Source organism: Mauremys mutica, chromosome 3 (assembly GCF_020497125.1).
Source record: "Mauremys mutica isolate MM-2020 ecotype Southern chromosome 3, ASM2049712v1, whole genome shotgun sequence".
In the NCBI taxonomy this organism is placed as follows: domain Eukaryota; kingdom Metazoa; phylum Chordata; order Testudines; family Geoemydidae; genus Mauremys; species Mauremys mutica.
This window is the reverse complement of record NC_059074.1, coordinates 52,555,675-52,581,163: the sequence shown is the minus strand read 5'-3', so window position 1 is coordinate 52,581,163 and position 25,489 is coordinate 52,555,675. Positions and strand designations below refer to the sequence as shown.

The following is a 25,489-nucleotide window of genomic DNA, read 5'->3' as shown; positions in this document are numbered from 1 at the left end:
ATAGTGAGGACCTCATGGAAAAATTGGTTGGTGAGGACAACCTGGGAGTGATCATGAGGTAATTCAGTTTAAACTACATGGAAGTATAAAAAAAAAATCTGTAATTAGAGTCCTTGATGTCAAAAGTCTAAGCTTTAAAAAAATTAAGGGAATTAATTAGGGAAGTGGACTGGACTGAAGAACTCAAGGATCTGAATGTGGAGGAGGCTCAGAATTAGTTTTTGCAACTTTGACTTAAACTATATGAAGCCTGCATCCCAAGCATGGCTGGGGGCTTGTGGGATTTGTAGGGAAGGGTTGCAGACCAAGCTGGATGAGCAAGCATCTCAAACAAGTGATTAAGAGAAAGCAGAGAGTTTACCAGGAATGGATGATGATATGGATCAGCAAGGAAAGCTACCTCTCAGAGCTGAGAAAGTGTAGTTAAAGTGAGAACTGCCAAAAGCCAAGCAGAATTGGATCTTGCAAAGAAAATTAAAATGAATAGTAAAAGGTTCTATAACCATATAAATAAAACAATGAAAGTAGAAGTGGGACCAGTAAACACTGAAGATGGGGTGGAAATTGAAGATAATCTAGGCCTGTCCCAACATCTAAATAAATACGTTGCCTCAGTTTTTAATAAGGGTAATAAAAAGTTTAGGGATAGTGACAGGGTGGCTAATGGAAACAAGGTAATGGAAATAGAAATTACTACATTCTAGGTGAAATTCAAACTCAAACATCTTAATGGGACTAAATCAGGAGGCCCAGTTAATCTCCATCCAAGAATATTAAAGGAACTGGCACGTGAAATTTGAAGTCCAATAGCAAAGATTTTTAATCAATCTGTATACTCGGGGGGTAGTACCTTTATGACTAGAGAATTGCTAATATAGTTCCTGTTGTTAAGAAAGGGGAAAAAGTGATCCAGAAAACTGCAGGTAAGTTTGACCTCAGTTGTATGTAAGGTCTTGGAACAAATTTTGAAAGAGAAAGTAGTTAGATATAGAGATAAATGGTAATTGGGATAAAATACAACATGGTTTTACAAAAGGTAGATCATGCCAGACCAGCCCAATCTCCTTCTTTGAGAAGATAACTGATTTTTTAGACAAAGACAGTGCAGTAGGTTAATCTACCTGGATTTCACTAAGTCATTTCATACAGTTCCACATGGGAAATTATTAATTAAATTGGAAAAGATGGGGATTAATATAAGGATTGAAAGATGGATAAAGAACTGGTTAAAGGGGAAACAACAACAGGTCACAGTGAAAGATGAACTGTCAGACTCCAGGGAGGTTACTAGTGGAGTTCCTCAGGGATCAGTCTTGGACTAGTCTATATAACATTTTTATTACTGACTTTGGCACAAAAAAGTGGGTGTGCGCTAATAATATTTGCAGGTGACTTACAGTTGGGAGATATTACTAATACAAAGGAGGATCAGAAGATCAAGGTCTGGACAACCTTGTAACCTGGAGTAATAGAAATGTGATGAAATTAAATAGGCAAAAGTGCAAGGTCATGCACTTAGGGCCTAACAACAAGAATTTTTGCTATAAGCTGGGGACTTATCAGTTGGAAGAGTTCGCAGAGGAGAAAAACATGGATGTATTTGTTGTTCACAGAAAGACTATGAGCTGCCAATGTGATGTGGCCGTGAAAAAGACTAATACAGTCCTAGGGTGCATCAGGTGACATATTTCCAGTAGTGACAGGAAAGTATTACTACTGTAATACAAGGCACTATGGTGAGACCTCATCTGGAATACTGTGTGCAGTTCTAGTCTCCCATGTTTAAGAAAGATGAATTCAAACTGGAACAGGCACAGAGAAGGGCTGCTCAGAGGAATGGAAAACTTACTCTATAAGAGGAGACTCAGAGCTTGACTTGTTTAGCCTAACCAAAAGAAGGCTGAGAGGAGATACAATTTCTTCTGTAAATACATCAGAGGGATAAATACCGGAGAGGGAAAGGAGTTATTTAAGTTAAGCACTAGTGTGGACACAAGAACAAATGGATATAAACTGGTCATCAACAAGTTTTGGCTTGACATTAGACAAAGATTTCTAACCATCAGAGGAATGAAGTTCTGGAACAGCCTTCCAAGGGGAGCAATGTGTGTGTGTGTGGGGGAAACTTAACTGGTTTCCCCCAGGTGATACTGGTAGAGACCCTGGGGGTGTTTCACCTTCCTCTGCAGAGTGTGGTAGGGGTCACTTGCAGGTTTAAACTAGTGTAAATGGTGGATTCTCTGTAACTTGAAGTCTTTAGATCATGATTTGAGGATTGCAGTAACTTAGCCAGAAGTATGGGTCTATTGCAAGAGTGGGTGAGGTTCTGTGGCCTACAATGTGCAAAAGGAAAGACTAAGCCCAGAAGGGACCATCATGATCATCTAAAGTCTGAGCCTATAACCTTCATGTAGATTGTTACCCACAGCAGCGAGACAGATATCATCTGTATATACATACTTACCAGCCTTAGTTGTTGAGTCATAAGTATATATGTATGAAAAGGGGAGGAGCTAGAACAGATCCTTCTGGGAGTCCATGACTAAGCTGTCTGGAGTTGTGTCCAGCTTACAAGATGAATCTCCAATTTATTATAATATTCATGATAAACCACATTATGGGTTTTCAGGGAATAGTCTATAACAATTTGGCAGTCAACTTTACATGCCAGATAGTATCAGATGCAGTTGATATATCCACCATAATGGCACCAATTATCTTGCCCTTCTCAGAGGCATCTTCAGTGCCTTGTGTTAGGTAAATGTCTTGATTGTGAATTCATAATACTCATCTGAAGCCGAACCAAACAAAGGGCAGTTGTGTTTGGATAACCTCATTGATGTTCATCAGAATGAATTTCTCCATAAGCTTGTACACAAGACAAAGGAGAGAGATGGGTTGGTAGCTCTTGGGCTCTTCCAGCAGTTTTTCTGGTTTCAGAATATCTACAAACTTTGCTCTGTGCTAGACTTTTGCAATGCAGATGTCCCCAAAACATCAGGTGAGGTAACAATGCAGCCAGCTTTTGGGCCCATGTGAAATAAAATTCTATGTGGATATAATCCAGGCCTCGACCCTTTGCTCTTTTCATAAGCTTTATGGCCTAGTCCAACTCTTTATCTGGAAAAGGAGCCATCAAGTCTGAATCCACATTAGGATCCTGGAACCTCTCTAACCTCAGTTTTGACTGCAAAGCTAAAAGATTTATCCAAGTTCTGTGTACAGCCATTAGCCCCTAGATGGGATGCAATAGCATTTACAGTGACTGGAGACTCCTTTTTGCTGAGATGAAACTCGAGAAATTTTTTAATGGTCTGCCAGACTTTCCAGCTAGAAAAAGTAAAGACCATCTTTGTGACTGTCACGTTTGGGGGTGCAATCAAGCCTAGCGAGAGATTGTCACCCCTTGTTCTGTCACTGAGGGCCTTAAAATGCTCTGCTGTTGTAGCTCCCTGTCTGGATGCTCTCAGCCAGCATATAACATGTATTTAGTGTCTGTGTGATAAGCAGGCTTGGTTCAGCTACTCTGACTCAAGCAGCATGCTTGTTACATCGCAGACACATTTTGGTCTCCATCAAACTCGATTACTACTTGCAGGGTGACCTCCAATACACTCCAAATTTCCTGAAGACCATCTGCCCTGAAGGGTCCACTCCTCTCCTGGAACATTCAAAGAATTAATAATGTTTGTTCCTTTTAAGAGACAAAAGCACAGCTTACTACTTTAACTGGAGTTAACAGTCACTTCAATTCAAACACTGCATTGGGCTGGTTTAGATTAAAAATAAAACAAGTTTATTAACAAAAAGGGGGAGGGTAAGTGAGTTCAAGTACAAGGATAAAGACCAAATGGTTACAAACAAATAACATTAAAATATGATTTTTAAGGTGTAAGGCCTAACTTAATAAGCTACAATCTCTGTTCAAGGTCGTTTTCTCAACAGTCATGTGTTCCAGGGACTTCAATCCCCTTGGTTGAAGGATACATCTTTCTCAACTTGCAAAAACTCTAGCTCCCTTTTTCTGTCTAATGTTGGATCCCAAGATGTCATCTTCTCTTTCCTTATATATTCCAAAACTCACTGTTTTGTTCACAGACTCAGGAAGACCACATGATATTCCTGTGGAATTCCCATCCCCCTTCTGATTCATATGTAAATGGTGATTCCATTGTTTTTGCTTCATTTTATTGGAGACAGGTAGAGGTTGCCGTTGCTTCTATCTGAGAGAAAATCCATTTCTCCCTTCGTTTGATCAGACTTTAAAGCATAATAGCAGTGAGCATTTATAACTCTTTCATAGAGTCTTAGCACAAACATTTTACCATGATATTAATCAGCAATGTGCAATTAGCATTCATAAAAGACCATACCCGATACATTTGTATAATACAGTAATATTGTATACAATCAATTGATTCATTTGCTTATCATTTGAGATTCAAAGTCTGTCTTTATAGCCCAGATAAAGTTTCTCTCCACTGCTAGGGTATAGACATTATGTTGTCTTCTCCCCCTCTTGCTAGCTTGATGGCTTTGTTTACCTTATATGTATATAGACCTTCATTGTATCTGACTGATGAGCAGGCTGGACAGACAAACAGATACACATTCCTTTGTCTAAGGCAGACCATACTTATGCATTACTTGTCAAACACATTTTAAGAATATAATTCTGCACATATCTATAACTTTACATCATCAGAGAGGAATATTAACAATGAGTGAGCTATTGGTTTTTCAGTGGTATCTTACATGCCACCTTTTGTGCATCTATCATGACAATAGTGTGTTAGACTTGACAAGAATTGCTGACGCAGACTAGTGTACTACCAATGGTTTTTATGTCATACTGTCTCTCTCCATTGACCATTTCCGCTGACTAGAACAGGCACAGCAGCTGCCACAATGCAGAAATTTGGCTACGCCCAATCTTCAGAGTATGACTGTGGGCTAGCAATGAAGATGATCAAATGTTGTTGAGTACACAATTAGAAGATTGGAGGGAGGACAGCAACACCTTGCTGCCCTTGATGATATGGGAGTTAGACTGCTAAACGATCTAGATATCAACTTGAAATGCATATGAAAAGACTTTTGTAAAAAACCCTAACCCTAAGTAATGAAAATAAAATAAATAGATTAAAAAAAACTGTATCAATATTGATTTTAAGCTATGTTAGCAAATCAGTCCCAAAAAATCAATACAAACCATTGTCCTTCACAAGTGATCTTAAAATGTATACATTTTTTTCACAGAGTATTACTAAATCAAAAAAACTAAAAGTGGATTTAAGGAATACCAGATCCTTATGTTTGTGTATGTTCTTCCAAATACTAGTTCTTTAAAAGTATCCTTGAAGGTCAAAAGTGATAATGTACTAATGACAGAACAGAAAAGGCTTTTAAAAGAGCTTGCAGTAAAACCATAAAAGAGAATTATTTCTGGTTTTTATGGAGTAATTTGATAAGAATTGATTTATTTACAATAATTGGATCTTAGAAAAGAAGGCATAGGTATAAACTAATAATAAACTGCTTTTTGTTTTTTCCAACTAAGGATTTGAAGGTCTGAACTGTGAAATCAACTTTGATGAGTGTACTTACGGCTTTTGTAGAAGCAATTCAACTTGTTTAGACCTGGTTGCAGACTACACATGTGTTTGTCCTCCAGGCTTCACTGGTAAGATTTTTTAAACTCTAAATAAGATAATACATATTTAAATTCTCTATTACCTATTCTAAAATTAAAAATAAATAAACAGTTCTTTTGATTGCATTTTATTCATTGTTTTAGTGTTAATAAAACTAGATTCAGCCCCCAGTGTGGTATCCTGTCCTATCAATTATTTATCTTAATTCCCTCCTATAAAATGAGCAGAGATTGCGGATATAAATGCTGTTGTGTTAACTGATAGCAAGCAAGTGCAAAAACAAATAATAATAATAATAAAAAAAACCTCTAGTAGACAGAAAATGTTCAGAAAATATCTAGCCTGTTATGTGTAGCAGAATAGCATTTCAAAGCTTAGCCAGTCAGTCAATGACAGCTATATACAGTAATGTTTATCTTTTGAAGATTGTATCACTACCATGCTTTTTTTGTGATTTGGAGAAAAAGCAAGAATGAGATTCAATTCTAAGCAGGAGAACACTTTGTTCACTTCAAGGAGGGTACAACACAATCCTAATGATAAATGGCTTTGCAAGTGCAAATTTATTTAGTATATAATAAGATTAAGAAAACTGGCAAATAGTTCTTGCATCGGGGTCAGCCTGTTCCATGACCTCTGATCCACATCAGAAGCCTCTAGAGGGCTCATGGGAAAACTAATAAAGCTGCCTTGGCAGGGGCATAATAACTAATATGCCACAAGGTCATTGTCTGGAACATATTGATTTTTGAGTTGCTGTTTTGGAGAGTTAGATGAAACAGCAGTAACAGCGATGGAAAATGGGAGGACAAACAGTAGTAGCCAAGGCTGTGGGTAGCGCTTGGATGGTGGTCATGTGCTGGATAGTCTGAGAGAGGTACTTGCATACCATGGTGAAGAGCATAGTATAAGAACCAACTTAAGTGTGTAGATAAACCCGAGAGAGACCAGAGATACACCCGAATGCCTATGAAGTGCTGCATGCTGGGATTGAAAGAAGAGATGGACATGTGGGGAAAGGGAAGAGACAAGGAGATGAATGAAAACTATAGGGCTAGCTATTGAGCTTAGTGGAAAGGAGCCGTCTGTGTGAAAATAAAAGGTTTCAGCCTGGTGATAATGCTGCTGTTCTTTCAGCTCTGAATTGTTCATCCTTTGGGACTAAATGGTGAAGAATGTGCATGGAATGAAAGGGGTGTAATATAATACACACATTTTTCAGACCTGTGAAGACAATGGTAGCTGCAGCAAGAATGAACTTGTTTACAATTTCTCACTGGTATAATTGCAGTTTTATACAGTATTGCTAGCGTCACAAATGAAATATCACTTTTCAATGAGATAACCACTATCAGCATTAAGCTCTGAATTGCCTCTATTAATAGGAATTGGGGATAATTTGGTCCTTTGAAACACAACTCCATTACACTGGGCTGAGGTGGTGTCCATATCACAAAACCCACAATCATAATTGACAGTGTTCAGTCAACAGACTTTCAGCAGAGCCTCAGCCCAAGAGGTTTAGAATGAGCATGTGTTATCCCTTTCATCCGCAGGAGTGGTCTAGGGGCTTATTGGTGAGGACTCTTGCTTTGCCATTTCCAATATCATGCTTGTTCTTTGAAATTCTGTTTCCATATACCTCTGTCTAGGACCATTCACCATCATCAACATAATTTAAATATAGATTTTAAATATTCAGATGTTGCATTTTAATCATGGAACTTTTTTCTGTTGCATTTTTCAAAAAATGTTTCTCTTCAAATCAGACCTAAGCTCCCATTGACACCCTAGTCCTTCAAAGGAATCTTCACTTGTGTGAAATGGAATTGGAGACAACTGGATTGCCCCTGGGCGTAATAGTCTGTTTATTTCCTTTGCAGGCTGTTATTTAGATATGAAGGGAAATGGAATTTTCTGTGTCTCAGAGTAAAGAGGATATCCATATTCTTTCCCATTTACCACCACTTCTGTGTGTTCTATACACCATTCTGTTATTTCTGGAGTACAAACAACAAATTACTGTTTGTGTCACTTTTTAATTCTCTGAAGAACTCTTTCCACCCAAAGGAGAAAAGAGTCGGACCAGAAATCATAAACTCCACTGTAGTCCAGCAGACACACCTCACTTATATAGGAGATTTAATTTATGTAGGAGAACTGAAAGAAGAAAAGAATTAAATTGTGAATGCCCAGTTAAGACTCTATCGCATGTTAAATTTCGGCTACAAAATTATTACTGTTACAGCTACATGTTGTTAATTTACAATTTTGCCCATTCATTGTGGATATTTAATTTTCATTATCTGTCTTTCTTATTTTCTCTAATTTTATCTTGAATACTTAGAATATATAAATGTTCACAAAAGGCTACTTAATAATTGAAAAGAAAAGCTTTACTTTTATGATCTGAATACTCCTTATGCTTCAGTACACTATTCCCAAATTATCGGTATTTGTGCTTTTCATTATTACACTGGGCACTGAGTTTACTGCCTAGCTAAATAGATTATCAATAAAATGCAAAACTCTTGTCAAAGTGATGATATTGTTTTCTCTCTTTTACACCATGAAGAAGGTTCAGAGTTTGGTTCAAAAAACCAATTCTTTAATCACCCAAAAAATCAATTGTTTATTGAAAGTTTATCTTGAGTCAAAACTTTTAGAGTCAAAAAAATTTGTATGGAAATCTCTTGAGTAAACTTACTCGCAAAATTTCCAGAAATCTGGGCAAAAAATACAGCAAGAAAGGTTTATTTCATCATATTTCTCCTCTGATGGTTTGTTTTAATTGTACAGTATTTCTGAGACATCCAGACCCTATAGTATTAAAGGATCAGTGTTTTGGGACAAGGAGTGTTTTCTGATCCCAGATAGGTGAATAGGCAAATTTTTTTTTGTTCACAGTAACCCCGTTTCTTCCTTGAGTATCTGTGGATCTCACTCTTGGTGCTTATGTGCCCTATATACAGGAGGCCAGAATCTTTTAACCAGCAATGTCTTCTTAGTTATTGTAGTCTCTCTTCTTACATAGTTAATGAAGTGACTGTACTTTAGTCTCTTTTATATACTTTTTTTTACTAACCCATTGGTGGGGGGAAGGGGGCAGAATTAGCTAAAGTTGGTTTGTCTATTAGTTGGTTTGTCTGTCAGCCTCAGTACCATGGCCACCAGCTATTAGCCCTGTGGCTGAACCAAAATCTCCCAATTTTTAAATATGTTTGTCATGCAGCCTTTTTTATGACTTCATATCCTACTCCAGCAGAGTTCAGCATCAACTCAGAACACGAACCACCACTCTTATGTGTGTCCTGGTTGTCCGTGGTTTCAAAAGCTGCTTTGATACTGAAGCCTACAGAAACTATTATGAACATTGCACTGCATCCATTTGTAATTCAGAGGAAATATGTGAGCCCTATTCAGATTCCAGTCACCCCCAGGGTTAAAAGCATATCCTGTTGAAGAGTTTTGTTCTTCTGAGTTTGTCCAGTATCAGAGGGGTAGCCGTGTTAGTCTGGATATGTAAAAGCAGCAAAGAATCCTGTGGCACCTTATAGTACTAACAACCCACCATCAACCTCAGCCTGGACCAATCTACACAAGAGGTCCACTTCCTAGACACCACGGTGCAAATAAGTGATGGTCACATTAACACCACCCTATACCGAAAACCTACCGACCGCTATGCCTACCTTCATGCCTCCAGCTTCCATCCCGGGCACACCACAAGATCCATTGTCTACAGCCAAGCACTGAGGTACAACCGCATCTGCTCTAACCCGACAGAGTTGCTCAGACAGAGACCAACACCTACTAAATCTCCACCAAGCATGCTCAAAACTACAGTACCCGCACGAGGAAATAAGGAAACAGATCAACAGAGCCAGACGTGTACCCAGAAGCCTCCTACTGCAAGACAAACCCAAGAAAGAAACCAACAGGACTCCACTGGCCATCACATACAGTCCCCAGCTAAAACTGCTCCAACGCATCATCAGGGATCTACAACCCATCCTGGACAATGATCCCACACTTTCACAGGCCTTGGGTGGCAGGCCAGTCCTCACCCATAGACAACCTGCCAACCTGAAGCATATTCTCACCAGTAACTGCACACCGCACCATAATAACTCTAGCTCAGGAACCAATCCATGCAACAAACCTCGATGCCAACTCTGCCCACATATCTACACCAGCGACACCATAACAGGACCTAACCAGATCAGCTACACCATCACCGGTTCATTCACCTGCATGTCCACCAATGTAATATACGCCATCATATGCCAGCAATGCCCCTCTGCTATGTACATCGGCCAAACTGGACAGTCTCTACGAAAAAGGATAAATGGACACAAATCAGATATTAGGAATGGCAATATACAAAAACCTGTAGGAGAACACTTCAACCTCCCTGGCTACACAATAGCAGATCTTAAGGTGGCCATCCTGCAGCAAAAAAACTTCAGGACCAGACTTCAAAGAGAAACTGCTGAGCTTCAGTTCATCTGCAAATTTGACACCATCAGCTCAGGACTAAACAAAGACTGTGAATGGCTTGCCAACTACAGAACCAGTTTCTCCTCCCTTGGTTTTCACACCTCAACTGCTAGAACAGGGCCTCATCCTCCCTGATTGAACTAACCTCGTTATCTCTAGCTTGCTTCTTGCTTGCATATATATACCTGCCCCTGGAAATTTCCACTACTTGCATCCGACAAAGTGGGTATTCACCCACAAAAGCTCATGCTCCAAAATGTCTATTAGTCTATAAAGTGCCACAGGATTCTTTGCTGCTTTGAGTTTGTCCACAGAATCTAGCAAGAAACCATCACCAAGATCAGTGCCATTCTCTCCTGAACTTTCAAAAGACTGATCACTATGAGAGAAGTACACTTCATGCTTCTGATATGACTCTTGCATCTTGGATGACACCTATTTGATATCATATGCCATAACCTTATAATTTTCAATCGTGACCATAATGGACTTCACGGATCCCACAGTCTCAGTATCCAGATCATTTTAATGCTCCTCATTCTAGATCTAGGGCCTTACATTTGCCTCACTCAGAGGACATCACAATAGAAGAGAAGGAACTGCTGAGTGAAAGTGATGACATCTTGGATCAACAAGAGTCTCCAATAGCACCTTAGAACTGTTACTGTTTTTACCTTCCACACTGATAAAGCAGTTGCCACATCAGTCTCCGTCACATCTAGGGTTGCCAGGTGTCCAGAATTTGACTTGAAACCCGATCCAAAAGGGACCCTGGTGGTTCCAGTCAGCACTGCTGACAGGGCCATTAAAAGTCCGGTCAGCAGTGCAGTGGTGCTAAGGCAGGCTCTCTGCCTGCCGTGGCTCCGCACAGCTCCTGGAAGCAGCGGCATATTCCTCCTCTGTCTCCAATGCATGGGGCAGCCGGAGGGCTCCGCACACTGCCCTAGCTCCAAGCACCGGCTCTGCAGCTCCCATTGGTTGGGAACCATGGGCAATGGGAGCCGCAGAGGTGGTGCCTGAAGATGGGTCAGCATGCAGAGCCACCTGGCTGTGCCTCCACCTAGGAGCCAGAAAGGGGACATTCCATTGTTTCTGGGAGTGGTTTGAGGCAAGCACTGCCTGGAGCCTGCACCCCACATCCCCTCCCATGCCCCAATCCCCTGTCCCAACCCCAATCCTCCATCCCGCCATCCAAGCCCCTCATCCCCAGCCCCAATCAAGAATCTGAACCCTCAGCTAGAGCTCTCACCCTCCCCAATGTCATCTGAATGTGAGAACAGGTGTTCAAATGACACTGTTGTAGCCAGCATTACAAGATTCATATGTCCCTTCACTTTTCAACCACCATTCCAAGGGACATGTGTCCATGCTGATGACAGGCTCCGCTTGATAACAATGCAAAGCAGTGTGGACTGACATGTTCTTTTTTATTATCTGAGTCAGATGCCATCAGCAGAAGGCTGATTTTCCTTTTTTGGTGGTTCAGGTTCTGTAGTTTCCGCATGAGAGTGTTGCTCTTTTAAGAGTTCTGAAAGCATGCTCCACACCTTGTGTCCCTCATATTTTAGAAGGCACTTCAGATTCTTAAACCTTGGATCACATGCTGTAGCTATCTTTAGAAATTGCACACTGGTACCTTCTTTGCTTTTTGTCAAATCTGCAGTAAAAGTGTTCTTAAAATGAACAATATGTGCTGGGTCACCATCTGAGACTGCTACAACATGAAACATGTGGCAGAACGTGGGTAAAACAGAGCAGGGGACATACAATTCTCCATCAAGGAGTTCAGTCACAAATTTAGTTAACACATTATTTTTTTTATCAAGCATCATTACCATGAAAGCATGTCCTCTGGAATGGTGGCTGAAGCATGAAGGGACATACGAATATTTAGCATATCTGGCACATAAATATCTTGCAATTCCAGCAACACCATCACAGGACCTAACCAGATCAGCCACACCATCACCGGTTCATTCACCTGCACATCCACCAATGTAATATATGCCGTCATATGCCAGCAATGCCCTTCTGCTATGTACATCGGCCAAACTGGACAGTCTCTAAGGAAAAAGATAAATGGACACAAATCAGATATTAGGAATGCCAATATACAAAAACCTGTAGGAGAACACTTCAACCTCCCTGGCCACACAATAGCAGATCTTAAGGTGGCCATCCTGCAGCAAAAAAACTTTAGGACCAAACTTCAAAGAGAAACTGCTGAGCTCCAGTTCATCTGCAAATTTGACACCATCAGTTTAGGATTAAACAAAGACTGTGAATGGCTTGCCAACTACAGAACCAGTTTCTCCTCCCTTGGTTTTCACACCTCAACTGCTAGAACAGGACCTCATCCTCCCTGATTGATCTAACCTCGTTATCTCTAGCTTGCTTCTTGCTTGCTTATATTTACCTGCCCCTGGAAATTTCCACTCTTGCATCCGACAAAGTGGGCATTCACCCACGAAAGCTCATGCTGCAAAACGTCTGTTAGTCTATAAGGTGCCACAGGATTCTTTGCTGCTTTTACAGAATACAATGTATATGATGATGTAAAAAAATCCAAAATATTTAATACATTTCAATTGGGATTCTATTGTTTAACAGTGTGATTAAAACTGTGATTAATCACAATTAATTTTTTTTTGAGTTAATTGCATGCATTAACTGCGATTAATTGACAGCGCTAGTATTCGGTTTTGTGGGAGTAGAAAGTTGGCAACTCTAATGATTTCAAAGCATTTCAAGACCTTAAAAATGTGGCAGAGACCATCAAGATACCAGTAGAGGTGTTCCAAGAAAAATCATTCAACTTAGTGACATTCTCCAAGTAGACATATGTTTATGAATTATTGTGATTTGGGACACTCAAGTTTCTTAACACATACACATGCTGCGTCAGATTACATATGGTGCCTCTTGTTTCTATTGTATCTTCTCTAGACCCTATGATTGCTTCAGAACCTTCAAATTACATATCTACTTTCATATATACCCATCTCACAGGAATTATCTTGGTTTTGTGGTTTCAGGAGAGCTCTATCAATTCAGAGTGCTCCCTTTTGGCCTCTCCACTGCCCCCAGGATATTTATGACATATCTCTGAGTGCTAGCGGTATATTGGAGAAGACAAGGTCTTCATGTAATTCTTACCTTGATGACTGCTTGATTCAGGGAAGATCAACACACAAAATCTCTGTGGATGTGCAGTTAGATCTTCAGTTCTTTTAATTACTGGTCCTGAGGGTTAACCACAGCAAATCAGTTCTCATCCCAAACCAGTCAGCAGAACTAATAGAAGCAATTCTTGACTCAAGTGCTGAAAGCCTCCTTATTTCAGGAAAGATTTCATACCATTCAATACTTCCAAGATTTGGGCTCTTTCACATGTGGTCTTTTATGTGGACAGAGTAACTATGACACGTAACCCAAAATGTACAGTATATTAGAGTTGTCTTTGATTTTCCTCTGTGACATAGTTCTGAGAACCAGTAGCTGAACCAACACTCTGGTCATTATAAATCCATTTAGTTCTCCAAGAAAGGGCCTGTTGAGGGAAGGAGTGGATAATTACTAGATTAGCCTGGTTTGGGGAGTACTAAGAAGCTAATCAGCCCATTAACTGCAAGAGCAGATAAGGAGCATAGAACAGGAAGGAAGTGCAGGGGCAAGAGAGGAAAGAGGAAGGCAGGCAGGCCAAGATAAATGGAGATCTCTGGGTGTTCTTCCTTTTCTTCTGATTGTGTGACATTGTAAATAGAATTGCTACCCAGGACTGTAGGAGGGTGGTGGTTGATAAACTACAAAATACATAGCGATGGTTACGGGCTGGAGGTGGCATAGCCATTTGTTCCACAAGGCAGGAGCCAGAGGGTCAGATTGTGTGGCAACTGGGGGCTTCTCCATATCTGTCTTATCTATGCTCACAGATAACCTAATGGAGGAGCTGGTGCAAAGGTTCAGCAGTCTGGGCAATGGAGGAGACATTGCAGTGGCTCCTAGAACAAGAGAGAGAGATTCATAAGACCCTGTAGGCCTTCCAGCAGAGTCCCACTATCTGGAGAGACAGTCCTTGCTTGCCTGGCAAGCTGAGCAACGAGACTTTATTTGAGAGCAAGCCAATGAGAAACAGCAGCTACACCCACGTGTGGCGAGTCCTGCAGCAAAGAATGGCAACCAGGTACAAGCAATAGGCCTCTATAAAGCGGGCTCTGAGGACTATCTCAAATGCATTTTTAGTCACCTTTGAAAGAGTAGTTGTGGGTATAGGTTGGGACCTACAGCTAGCACCCTACTTGACTGGGGAAGCTCAGGCATTCAGTGGTTCTCAAAGCCAGTCCGCCATTTGTTCAGGGAAAGCCCCTGGCAGGCTGGGCCAGTTTGTTTACCTGCCACGTCCGCAGGTTCAGCTGATTGCGGCTCCCACGGGTCGCGGTTTGCCACTCCAGACCAATGGGGGCTGCGGGAAGCGGCGCAGGCCAAGGGATGTGCTGGCCGCCCTTCCTGCAGCCCCCATTGGCCTGAAGCGGTGAACGACGACCAGTGGGAGCCGCGATCGGCCGAACCTGCAGATGTGGCAGGTAAACAAACCGGCTCAGCCCGCCAGGGGCTTTCCCTGAACAAGCAGTGGACCGGCTATGAGAACCACTGGTCTACTTGGCTCTAAGTGATCAGCGAGTCTGGAACTATAAAAATGGTAATGCTGAGTCAGATCAGTGGTTCATCTAGCCCAGTATCCTGTCTTCTGACAGTGGCCAGTGTCTAATACCTCAGTGGGAATGAACACAACAGGGCAATTATCGAGTGATCTGTCTCTTGTTGTCCAGTGCCAGCTTCTGACAGCCATATATTTAAGGACACCCAGAGCATGGGGTTGTGTCCCTGAACAACTTGAATAATAGCTGTTGATTGACCTATCCTCCATGGATTTATCTAATTCTTTTCTGAACCCAGTTGTTGTTTTGGCCTCCACAATATCCCCTGGCAACAAGTTCCACAGGTTGACTGTGCATAGTGTGAAGAAATACTATTTGTTTAAAGCAAACCATTTGTTTGCTTTACGTGCTTCCTATTATTTTCATTGGGTGATCCTTGGTTCTTATGTAATGTGAAAGAGTAAATAATACTTTCATTTTCTCCACACAATTCAAAATTGTATAGACCTCCATCATATTCCCCTTAGTTATCTCTTTGTTAAGATGAACAGTCTTTTCAATCTCTACTAATATGGAAGCTGTACCATACAACTAATCAGTTTTGTTGTCATTTTCTGTACATCTTCCAATTTTAATATATCTCAATGAGAGGGGGCAACAAAAACTGCACTCAGTATTCAAGATGTGGGCATACCGTGGATTTTATATAGTGGCATTACATTTTCTGTCTTATCTATCACTTTCCTAACATTTGTTTAGCTTTTTTGACTGCCACTGCACATTGAGAAAATGATTTCTGAGAACTATCCAGGATGACTCCAAAATCTTTCTTGACTGCTAACAGCTAATTGAGATCCCATCATTTTGTATTTGTAGTTGGGATTATGTTTTCCAATGGACATTACTTTTCATTTATCAACCCAGATTTTCTTCTGCCATTTTGTTGCCTGGTCACCCAGTTTTGTGAAATCTTTTTATAACTCTTCATGGTAATTTTTGGACTTAACTATATTGTGTATTTTTGTATTGTCTGCAAATTTAACCACCGCACTGTTTACCTCTTTTTCCATATCATTTATCAATATGATAAACATCACTGATCTCAGGACACATCCTTGGAGGACCCCACTATGTACCTCTTTCCATTATTAATGCTGATCATTTATTTCTTCCCTTTGTTTCCTATCTTTAAACCAGTTAATGATCCATGAGAAGACCTTCCCATTTATCCCATGACAGTCTGCTTTGCTTAGAATCATAGTATTAGAAAGGACCACAAGAGTCATCCAGTGAAATCCCTTGAAAAGATTCAGGATTTGTTGTGTCTAAAACTAAGACATTTATGAGCCTTTTCAAAGGTTTACTGAAAGTCTAGGTACACTATATCCCATGGATCACCCTTGTTCACATGCTTGTTGACACTCTTAAAGAATTCTAGTAGATTGGCGAGGCATGATTTCCCTTTACAAAAGCTACGTTGGTTCTTCCCCAACATATTGTGTTAATCTATATCTCTGATAATTCTGTTCTTTACTATCATTTCAACCAAATTGCCTAGTATGGAAGCTAGGCTTACTGACCTATAATTGCCAGTATTGCCTCTGGAACTTTTTAAAAATATTGGGTTACATTAGCTATCCTCCAGCCATCGTACAGAGGCTGATTTAAGCAATAGGTTACATACCACAGTTAGTAGTTCCTGAATTTCATATTTGAGTTCCTTCAGCACTCTTCAGTACAGAGGCAGATTAAGGTTTCCTGGGGCCCTAGGCCAGAGCAAGTGTGGGTCCTTCTCCACCACTTCCACCTGCAACCTCATTCTGCCCCTTCTGCCTATAGCCCCACCCTTTTCTGCCCCTTCCCCCAGCCATGCCTCTGTTCCACCTAGGGTCCCACCCATTCCAGCTGTCTAGTGCTGCCCTTCTATCTGTTTGATCCTTACCCACACACACACACACGGTGGCCCCAAGACTGGAGAAGCTCTCTCGCCCCACCATGGCTCCAGGAGTGGCAGGTAGAGAGAATGCCTCCAGTCCCAGGGCCTCAGTGGAGGTCTGGGTACGGAGGCTTCCCCTGGCACTTCTGCAGGGGACCAAGGTTCATAGAATCACAGAATCATAGAATATCAGGGTTGGATGGGTCATCTAGTCCAACCCCCTGCTCAAAACAGGACCAATCCCCAACTAAATCATCCCAGCCAGGGCTTTGTCAAGCCTGATTTTAAAAACCTCTAAGGAAATAAGGAAGAAGATTCCATCACCTCCCTAAGTAACCCATTCCAGTGCTTCACCACCCTCCCAGTGAAAAAGTTTTTCCTAATATCCAACCAAAACCTCCCCCACTGCAACTTGAGACCATTACTCCTTGTTCTGTCATTTGCTACCACTGAGAACAGTCTAGGTCCATCCTCTCTGGAACCCCCTTTCAGGTACTTGAAAGCACCTATCCAATCCCTCCTCATTCTTCTCCTCCGCAGACTAAATAATCCCAGTTCCCTCAGTCTCTCCTCACAAGGTATGTGCTCCAGTTGTATCAATGAAGATATTGAACAAAACCAGCCCCAGGCCCAACCCTTGGGGCACTCCACTTGATACTGGCTGCCAACTAGACATGGAGTCATTGATCACTACCCATTGAGCCTGATGATCTAGCCAGATTTCTATCCACTTTATAGTCCATTCATCCAGCCCATACTACTTTAACTTACTGGCAAGAATACTGTGGGAGACCATATCAAAAACTTTGCTAAAGTCAAGGAATAGCATGTCCACTGATTTCCCCTCGTCCCTGGACCCAGTTATCTCATCAGAAAAGGCAATTAGGTTAGTCAGGCATGACTTGCCCTTGATGAATCCATGCTGACTGTTCCTGATCACTTTCCTCTCCTCTGAGTGCTTCAGAATTGATTCCTTGAGGACCTGCTCCATGAGTTTTCCAGGGACTGAGGTGAGGCTGACTGGCCTGTAGTTTCCCAGATCTTCCTCCTTCCCTTTTTAAATCGGTTGGAGAGCTGGGGCTTCTCCTACCCCGCCTGTCCAGTGATTCTACTAGAGAGTGGGGTCAGAGTTCTGGGGGCTTCCCCTGCTGACCCGCAGCTTCTGACAGAGAGCAGAGTCGGGGGCGCTGGCCTGGGGCTTCCCCTGCCACTCTGTGGCTTCTGCCAGGGACAGGGTCAGGGAATGCTGGGCTGCCACTGCCAGGGAGCATGGTTGGGGGATTCATCCACCTGCCCAGCAGTGCATTTTCTCTGGGGCCCCCAGGAAGGGGCCCCACTGGCCCAGTGGCTAATTTGCCACTGTTTGGGTGAATACCATCTGGTCCTGATGACTTATTACTATTTAATTTATCAATTTGTTTAAAAAATTGCTCTACTAACATAGTTCCTGAAATTTGTCACTAGGTTTGCCAACTTTCTAATTGCACAAAACTGAATACCCCACCCCTGCCCCTGCCACACCCCGCGCCCAAGGCCCTGCCCCTGTCCTGCCCCTTCTCTGAGGCTCCGGCTCCCCTCCATCACTCGCTTTCCCCCACCCTCACTCACTTTCACCAGGCTGGGGCAGGGGGCTGGGGTGCATGAGTGGGGTGAGGGCTATGGCTGGTGGTGCATGCTCTGGAGTGGGGCTAGGGATGAGGGGGTTGGGGTGCAGGAGATGGCTCTGGGATGGGACAGGGGTTGGGGGAAGGGGAGGTGAGGGCTCTGGATGGGGGTGTGTGGGCTGAGCAGTGGGACTGGGGATGAGGGTTTTGAGGTGCAGGAGGTGGTTAAGGGTTGCAGGATCTGAGAAGATCTTAGAACCTCCTGTAATACCAACATGATTACTTTTCTGTCCCATAATAAATCTGATTCTATCAGATGGCCTTGCTCGCATGCCTTAGCTGAAAATTGTAGAGCAGCTGTGTAAAGCTCCATTCATACATTCACCAGCCACTATTCCCTTGCATGAGCTTTCAGATCTGACTCTCAGTTTAGTCAGCCATTACTGAAATAATTGTTTAGTTAAGCTCCTAACTCCCACCACCTTAAGGAGTTAAAAGCTGGCTAATTACCAAGAGCAGGATCCCCATGTACAGATACTTGGACTAGAAAGAATTTACTTACAGTAACTGTAATTGTTCAAGATACTCTGTAAATGTGGACCCCACTACCCATCCTCTTTCCCACAGCTCTTTGATCAGGACGTGGGGTGATAAAGGAAATGAGTGGAAGTTGGATGCTCCTCCTTTTATGCCCTCAGGAGGGTGTAACATGACGGCATGTGGGATGCACAGGTGGCCTCCCCAGGCAGGGCTGGCTTTAGGCCGACTTGCCCGATTCCCCAGAATTGGGCCCTGCACCTAAGAGGGCCCGCACCAGCGCCCAAGAGTGCCCAGCGCTGGCGCCTTTTTAATTTTTACTCACCCGGCGGTGCTCTGGGTCTTCGGCGGCATTTCAGCAGCGGGTCCTTGAGTGCCGCTGAAAACCTGGAGCGTCACTGTGTGAGTACGAATCAGGCCCCGCACTTGCTAAAGCCGACCCTGCCCCCAGGCACTGCCGGTTAAAGGATTCCGATGTCCTGTGCATAGGGCACATGCATACCAGGAGTGGGATCGATACATGGAGAACATCTTAAAGAACCACAGTTACTGTGTGTTAAATAACTGTTCATTATCTATATCTGAACTTTCCAGGCCTTTTACCATTTAAAACCATTTTTAAAATGCATGTGTATATCTAAAGGTAGAAATGGGTAGATATGAGCCCTGTGCAGTTAATTTATACAGCAGTGAATGGTGCATAGAAATATCTGCACACCAAATCTATTAAACTCTGACTTTCTTTATCTGCAACACCCAAATGTTCCAATGGAAGAAACAATGCACCTGCCCTTCTGTCTCCTCAGTACATAGGTAATGTCTACCCTTCCTTAGCCTTATCAGGTACCCTTCTCTATACAAGCAAGATGTGAGAATAGCTCAATATGCCTAAACATCTTGAGAAAAGCCAGTTTTCTGCTCCAGAAGTTATTGGTGGGAGGACAAAGGCTATCAGGTCTCTACACCACCACAACCAGAAAACAGCCAAATGTAAGTAGGGAGGAAGTGAGCCTCTGGTAAAATGGATGAGACAAGCCTATTGTCGTCCTAAATACGTCAGTTTTCCTCGCATATACTCTCTAGATCAGTGGTTCTCAAACTTTTGTATTGGTGGCTCCTTTCACACAGCAAGCCTCAGAGTGTGACCGCCCCCCTTATAAATTTTAAAACATACATTTTATATTTAACAGTATTATAAATGCTGGAGGTGAATTGGGGTTTTGGGGTAGACCCTGACAGCTCATAACCCCCCATTTAATAACCCCCTACGCCCCGAGTTTGAAAATCCCTGCTAGATTCAAGAGGAGTGTGGGTTGGGTCTAGAGGTCATCTCTTCCACTGTTGAGTCCAGGGATGCAGAGACCAAGGAAAACCCTGCTCTTTAAGTTCAGTGGAGAACCAGGAGAGCTAGAGAGCTTTTGTCATGTGCTCCAAGTTGCTAATGACAATAGCAGTGTCACTGATCTTAGTGCTAATTATAGGGATGGGTGACCTGAATTAACTGGCATCCAAATAGCACTAATATTTGATGTTCAGTGAAGTTATTATTAATTTCACCCAGCCTCTATAGCCACCAGCACCACCACAGTTAAAAGCAATTACCATGATTTCATCAAATCACTGTAGCACTTATTACTGAATGTTGTTGTAATTAAGGTGCTTAATTTAGCATCCTCATTTATATTGTGGTCTGCATATATTCCTTTGTCTTACCAAATAGCATGCATCTCACAATCTTTATTTTATGCTTTGTGAGTCTCTCATGTAAATCTCTCATGAGACAGTACTCTCAAAACATACCCTCAGTAGCGTATGTTGATTTAAATATCTGGGTTCTTATCTCCATGCAAAGTGGAGATTTTATATTTAATACTATACTTGTCTTAATAAACTTCTGACTTTTCTTATATTCTTCTTTTTAGTGGCCTCTGTCTATTTCCACTTTTGGGATGAGACTGCCCCCCCAGCCCCATGCCGTTGAGCTTGGGCACTGCTTTTCTAGAAAGTTCCTCATTGAGACTGTGTGAATGAGCCTTGCAGGACTGAACGCTCGGGGCCAAGGTTATAAAGTGCCATTCAGTACTCAACTACCTCCTCTCTTTCTTTTCTGTGGCTAATTACAAGTACAGGAGTGTTCCTCAGTGTCCAAAGAGCTTTTCTTGTTTGTTTTTGTGTGTTTTTTCCCCCACAAAATTTTCAGGGAGCTTGTTAATAATTATTGTGGCTTTAGGTATTTTTTAGGTAGTTGAGGTGAGTTTTAGGGTATTTCAACATCATTGCACAGTTTGAATTCCAGGTTGATTATGTCCAATCCAGACCCCAAAGATTAACAGAAAAATACTGGATTTTAAGTAATGTATTTGTGCCCATCCATCTTTCCACATAGTTGCACATAGTTGTTGTCTTTTGGGCCTCAAGGAGGGAATGTCAGAGATTGTTATTCTGTGTGCTGAGCCTTTACTCGTGAAGACAGAGGGAGAAGCCTGGTTGTTTTCAGACTTCCTTAAAGATCAAGACAGACTTGTCCTCTTGTCTTGGCCCCACTAGGCTTCAAAGCTCTCTAAAGAGAGGAAGTATAAGCCTTCAGTGCTGGGACTGGCACTTTTGTCTGGCTCCAAGTACCAGGATACTCTGGTTATTTTCAGGATTACTCCAGTGCAAGTGCAACTGGCTGGTTTTCCATCCTTTGGGGATGATGTGGCTTTTCTGTGCTGACAATTTTCTAAAAAGTTCCAAAAGCTCTGTGGCACGAGGGTCCATATCCCATCAGTGGGGATATGCAGGCAATGCTCTTGAAAACCATAATTAGTGGTAAGTGGCCTCTGTAGTCACAATACTTTTTCAGGACTACTGGAGAAATCTTTATCACCATGGCTAATGTGTGATTACATCTGTACATCATGTTCACCGAAGAAAAATTCAAGTAGGGACACTGAGTGAATGGCCACTGGATTACAAAAAAAATTGCTCAGATTTCATTGTATTCTGAAATTATTCTTTAATTTGTAGTTAAGTGCTACACAAAACAACCACTGAATTGCATAAAATACGAAAATCAATTATGGTTCAACAATACTACTTTCCCAAAGTGTCTTGTTTTCAGGAAAACTGATAATATAATTCTGACAATTTCCTTTGCACATATTAAGCATGATTTGTTTAATAAGAAGGTAAAGTACAACAGTTGGAATCATCTGGAGAAAAGTATGTTCATGCTTCAACCAAGAATAAAATATGCTTAAATGGACTTGTTCTGTCATTTTGCGGTTGCTGTACTTAAAACGTGATGATTTTTTTTCATATCTGTTTATCCCTTTTAATTTAGTACAGAATAAATTACTCTAGTTTTGTCAATTGTGGTGTTTTAATGGTATGATGGTATTTAGAATTGGAGTTAATATCTTTCTGGAAATGGCTGTAAGGTTTTTAGTTTACTTGGGGTTTTTTTAAGGTAAATTGGAACACTGTCCTTAGCAATTAAGAAACTTGTTTTTAGACTGCAACAGCTACTTATTTTGTTGCAGGTTGCTGTTTCTGGGAGATCTTTATGAAATTGAAGTAATGATATAGAAGCATTTGATAGGAAAGTTGATCTTCTGGTTAAGGCATAGACGAGCAAGTTAGGAGATCTGGATTCAATTTCTGCCTCTTTCCTTTGTGACCTTGGCAAGCCACTTAAGGGTTGCTTACAGTCAGTTACTACATGGCAAGCGAGAGTGTCAAATTACAATGCACTATCCTGATGTGCACAGATTGGCTGTGTGGGCCCCATTACCATGCACTAAAAGTTCCATAGTGTGGGTAGGAGGCTTCACACAGTTAGGGCATGGCAAGCTAGTGCTCTGTACGTTCACATCCTGGCTGACCATGAACAAGTGACCATGTAGACAAGCCCTTCTTCCCTGTACCTCAGTGCCCTATCTGCAAAATAACACGTTTCCTTTCTTCACTCTTTGTCTTATTTATATTGCAAGAAACAGTCCATTCTGTAGGTATGGCTTGCATTCCTTGTTCCTAGATATGAAACTTTGCATTTGACTGTATTAAATCAAATTTTGTTGGAATGAGCCTAGGGTACCAAGTGAGCCAGATCACTCTGTATGACTTCCCTGTTCTCATTATTATTTAGCGCTCCACCAAACTTTGTATCATCCACAATTTTTTTCCAACGATGACTGTATATTTATCTCCAGATCACTGATGAAAATGTTGAATTACTATTGAGTCTAGTACCAAATACTGGCACAACCCCACAGCCCATTCAATGGTAATTCCCCAATGACAAGTACATTTTGGGATCTGTCAATTAGACTCCATTGTAACTCCTTAAAGCCTCCATAAAAGGGGGAAAAAAGAAAGATAGATACATACATACATACATTTATATGTGACTGTTGTGATCAGATTTCTTGCCTAGCCTTAGATGCAAGTGTGCTGGTGGTGAGGTAATAAATCTCCTAAAATGGCTTTTTTAATGGATGTGCCATATAATGCTAACTGTAACTATGCTACTGGAAATGTGACACTATGTATTTACAAATACAGTTCACTCTTCTTGTGTACATCACACTTTTAAAATATTTAATTTGTTTAACTATCAGCTATGATTTATGAAAACTCCTAGCTTTAAAGCTGTCAAGCAGAAGTAAAATGCAATGTGCCCAACCTGGAAAAGTTAAATTATGTAGTTGTCACTTGTACTATGAAGTAGCTTCTCTGCTTTCCCCAACCCAACATGATTTATAGTTTTAATGTTTCATTTTCTTTTCTGTCAGACAAAAACTGTTCAATGAACATTGATGAATGTGTCTTCAAGCCCTGCAAAAACGGAGCCCATTGCCATGATTTGATTGGCGAATTTTTCTGTAGCTGCTTGCCAGGTAAGTAGTCAGGTTGTATGTGGGTCTAAAAACCAAACTAATATTCAGCAGAGAAATATGTCATTTTTTGTAGTTAGATGCATACAGGATTTATGGATTCAGATTTGTTTTGTATATAAATAGAAGGAAATTGTGCAAGTGCTCGTGCAATACACTGCACAATTATGTGGACACGTTCTATTTTTAGAAATGTTCTTTCAGAACAGGTAGCTTGAATCCTAGAAGAGTTCAGTTGCATATTAATGAATGCAGCTGTTGTATAAATCTTATGAAAATATAACTATTATTTACACCAGAATCTTTGGAGAATTCTGTATTTCAAAATCTGTAAGCATGGTAACCTTCTGGACGTATTACATAGATGTGGAATGATTTTGTTTTCTTCTTGTGTACTTATTGAAATGATGTTTTTCAAATTTCTTATGACAAACTAGGGACAGAAAGAGCATGTCAGGTAGATGTCATACTGGGTTTCTGGGCTGTGAAGAAATTTAAAGAAGCTGTTGGTAACTTTGAGAAGAGTTGACAATATCAGACCAACGTATTTTCTGCAGTCTAATGACGCAAAAAAATTACCCAATTTTTATTATCTTGTATACACACATTGACATGCTTCAGTGTAATTTTCCTTATTATACTTGATTTGCTGCTGTAGGCCAGTTTTCACACGTTTGAATGTAATATACTTGAATACAATCTGCCAGTCTAAATATACCATATCTATACAGTTTGATTAACTGGCAGAGCATCTCTCCTCCCCCTATTCCCCCATAACTCCCACTACATTTTTATGTATTGATTATGGTTTAAACATAAGGAGGCAGTGGTGCTTTTTAACCTCAGTCATTTCTGCTTGTTAGGTCACCAACAGTGCATTATACCAGAATTTCCAATTCATAGATTCCAGGGCCAGGAGGGACCATTGTGATCATCCAGTCTGACCTTTTGATGTTTCATTGTGTCAAGTTAGCAATCTAATGCAATGAAACCTGAAAATGCTACAGTAAAAAAGAGAGCAAGCTTATTTCTGGAATAAATATCTAGTGTAAATGCCAATAGGAAGTGATTTTGTCAAAATAGGTATAATTTGTCAGTAAATAATTTTTAAATGCATATTAAAGTTATGTCCACTTCAAAGCAGGGGCAAAAGCTCTGGATTTTGGCTGGGAGTCTAGGGAAAATGTTAGTGAATTATTTCAGGTGACTTAATTGACTGTGAGTGTGTCAACTACCTTTGTGATACTGATGCAGAATTTTTATGTATATTCTGTGTAACAGTCACTTGATACAGATAAGATTAATAGAGTGCAAGGCCGGTGTCGGAGAAAAACTCAGTTTGCATCTTTACCTGGTCCGGACCAATACCATGAGGTGGTATGACAACCCCTCTTGAGGCGGTAAAAACCCCTCAGCACCGGTGCATTCTAATGCATTTACCTATGCATTACCTTATGCATTTACCTATGCATTTACCTTGGCCAACTCAGCAGTTCCCAGTACTGCTATAAACTAACCTTATTGGGGCCTCGCCCCAATACCACTTTGCATCTGATCCTGCTGCACAGTCAATAAGCTCAGATGGCGTGAGCCCAACAGAGACAGACGTCCTCACGGAAAGTCCTCCTCCGATACCCCAATAGAGATTTCAAAAGGTCTCATACCTCTCATGTGGCGCCATGGGGTTCGAAGGGGAATGATCCGTAGTAGCCGTCTGTGGGTC

The 25,489-nt window shown here is 41.3% G+C and overlaps 1 protein-coding gene across 2 annotated transcripts in view; it reads left to right on the top strand.

Annotated features, from left to right (window-relative positions):
• The window catches only part of LOC123366947 (protein eyes shut homolog), a 442,182-nt gene that overhangs the window by 69,326 nt on the left and 347,367 nt on the right, over positions 1-25,489 (top strand). For both annotated transcript variants that reach the window (XM_045010895.1, XM_045010894.1), the window contains exons 3-4: positions 5,561-5,683; positions 23,665-23,769. In XM_045010895.1, coding sequence (XP_044866830.1) covers positions 5,561-5,683; positions 23,665-23,769 — 228 coding nt within the window. The remainder of the gene's footprint in view (positions 1-5,560; positions 5,684-23,664; positions 23,770-25,489) is intronic.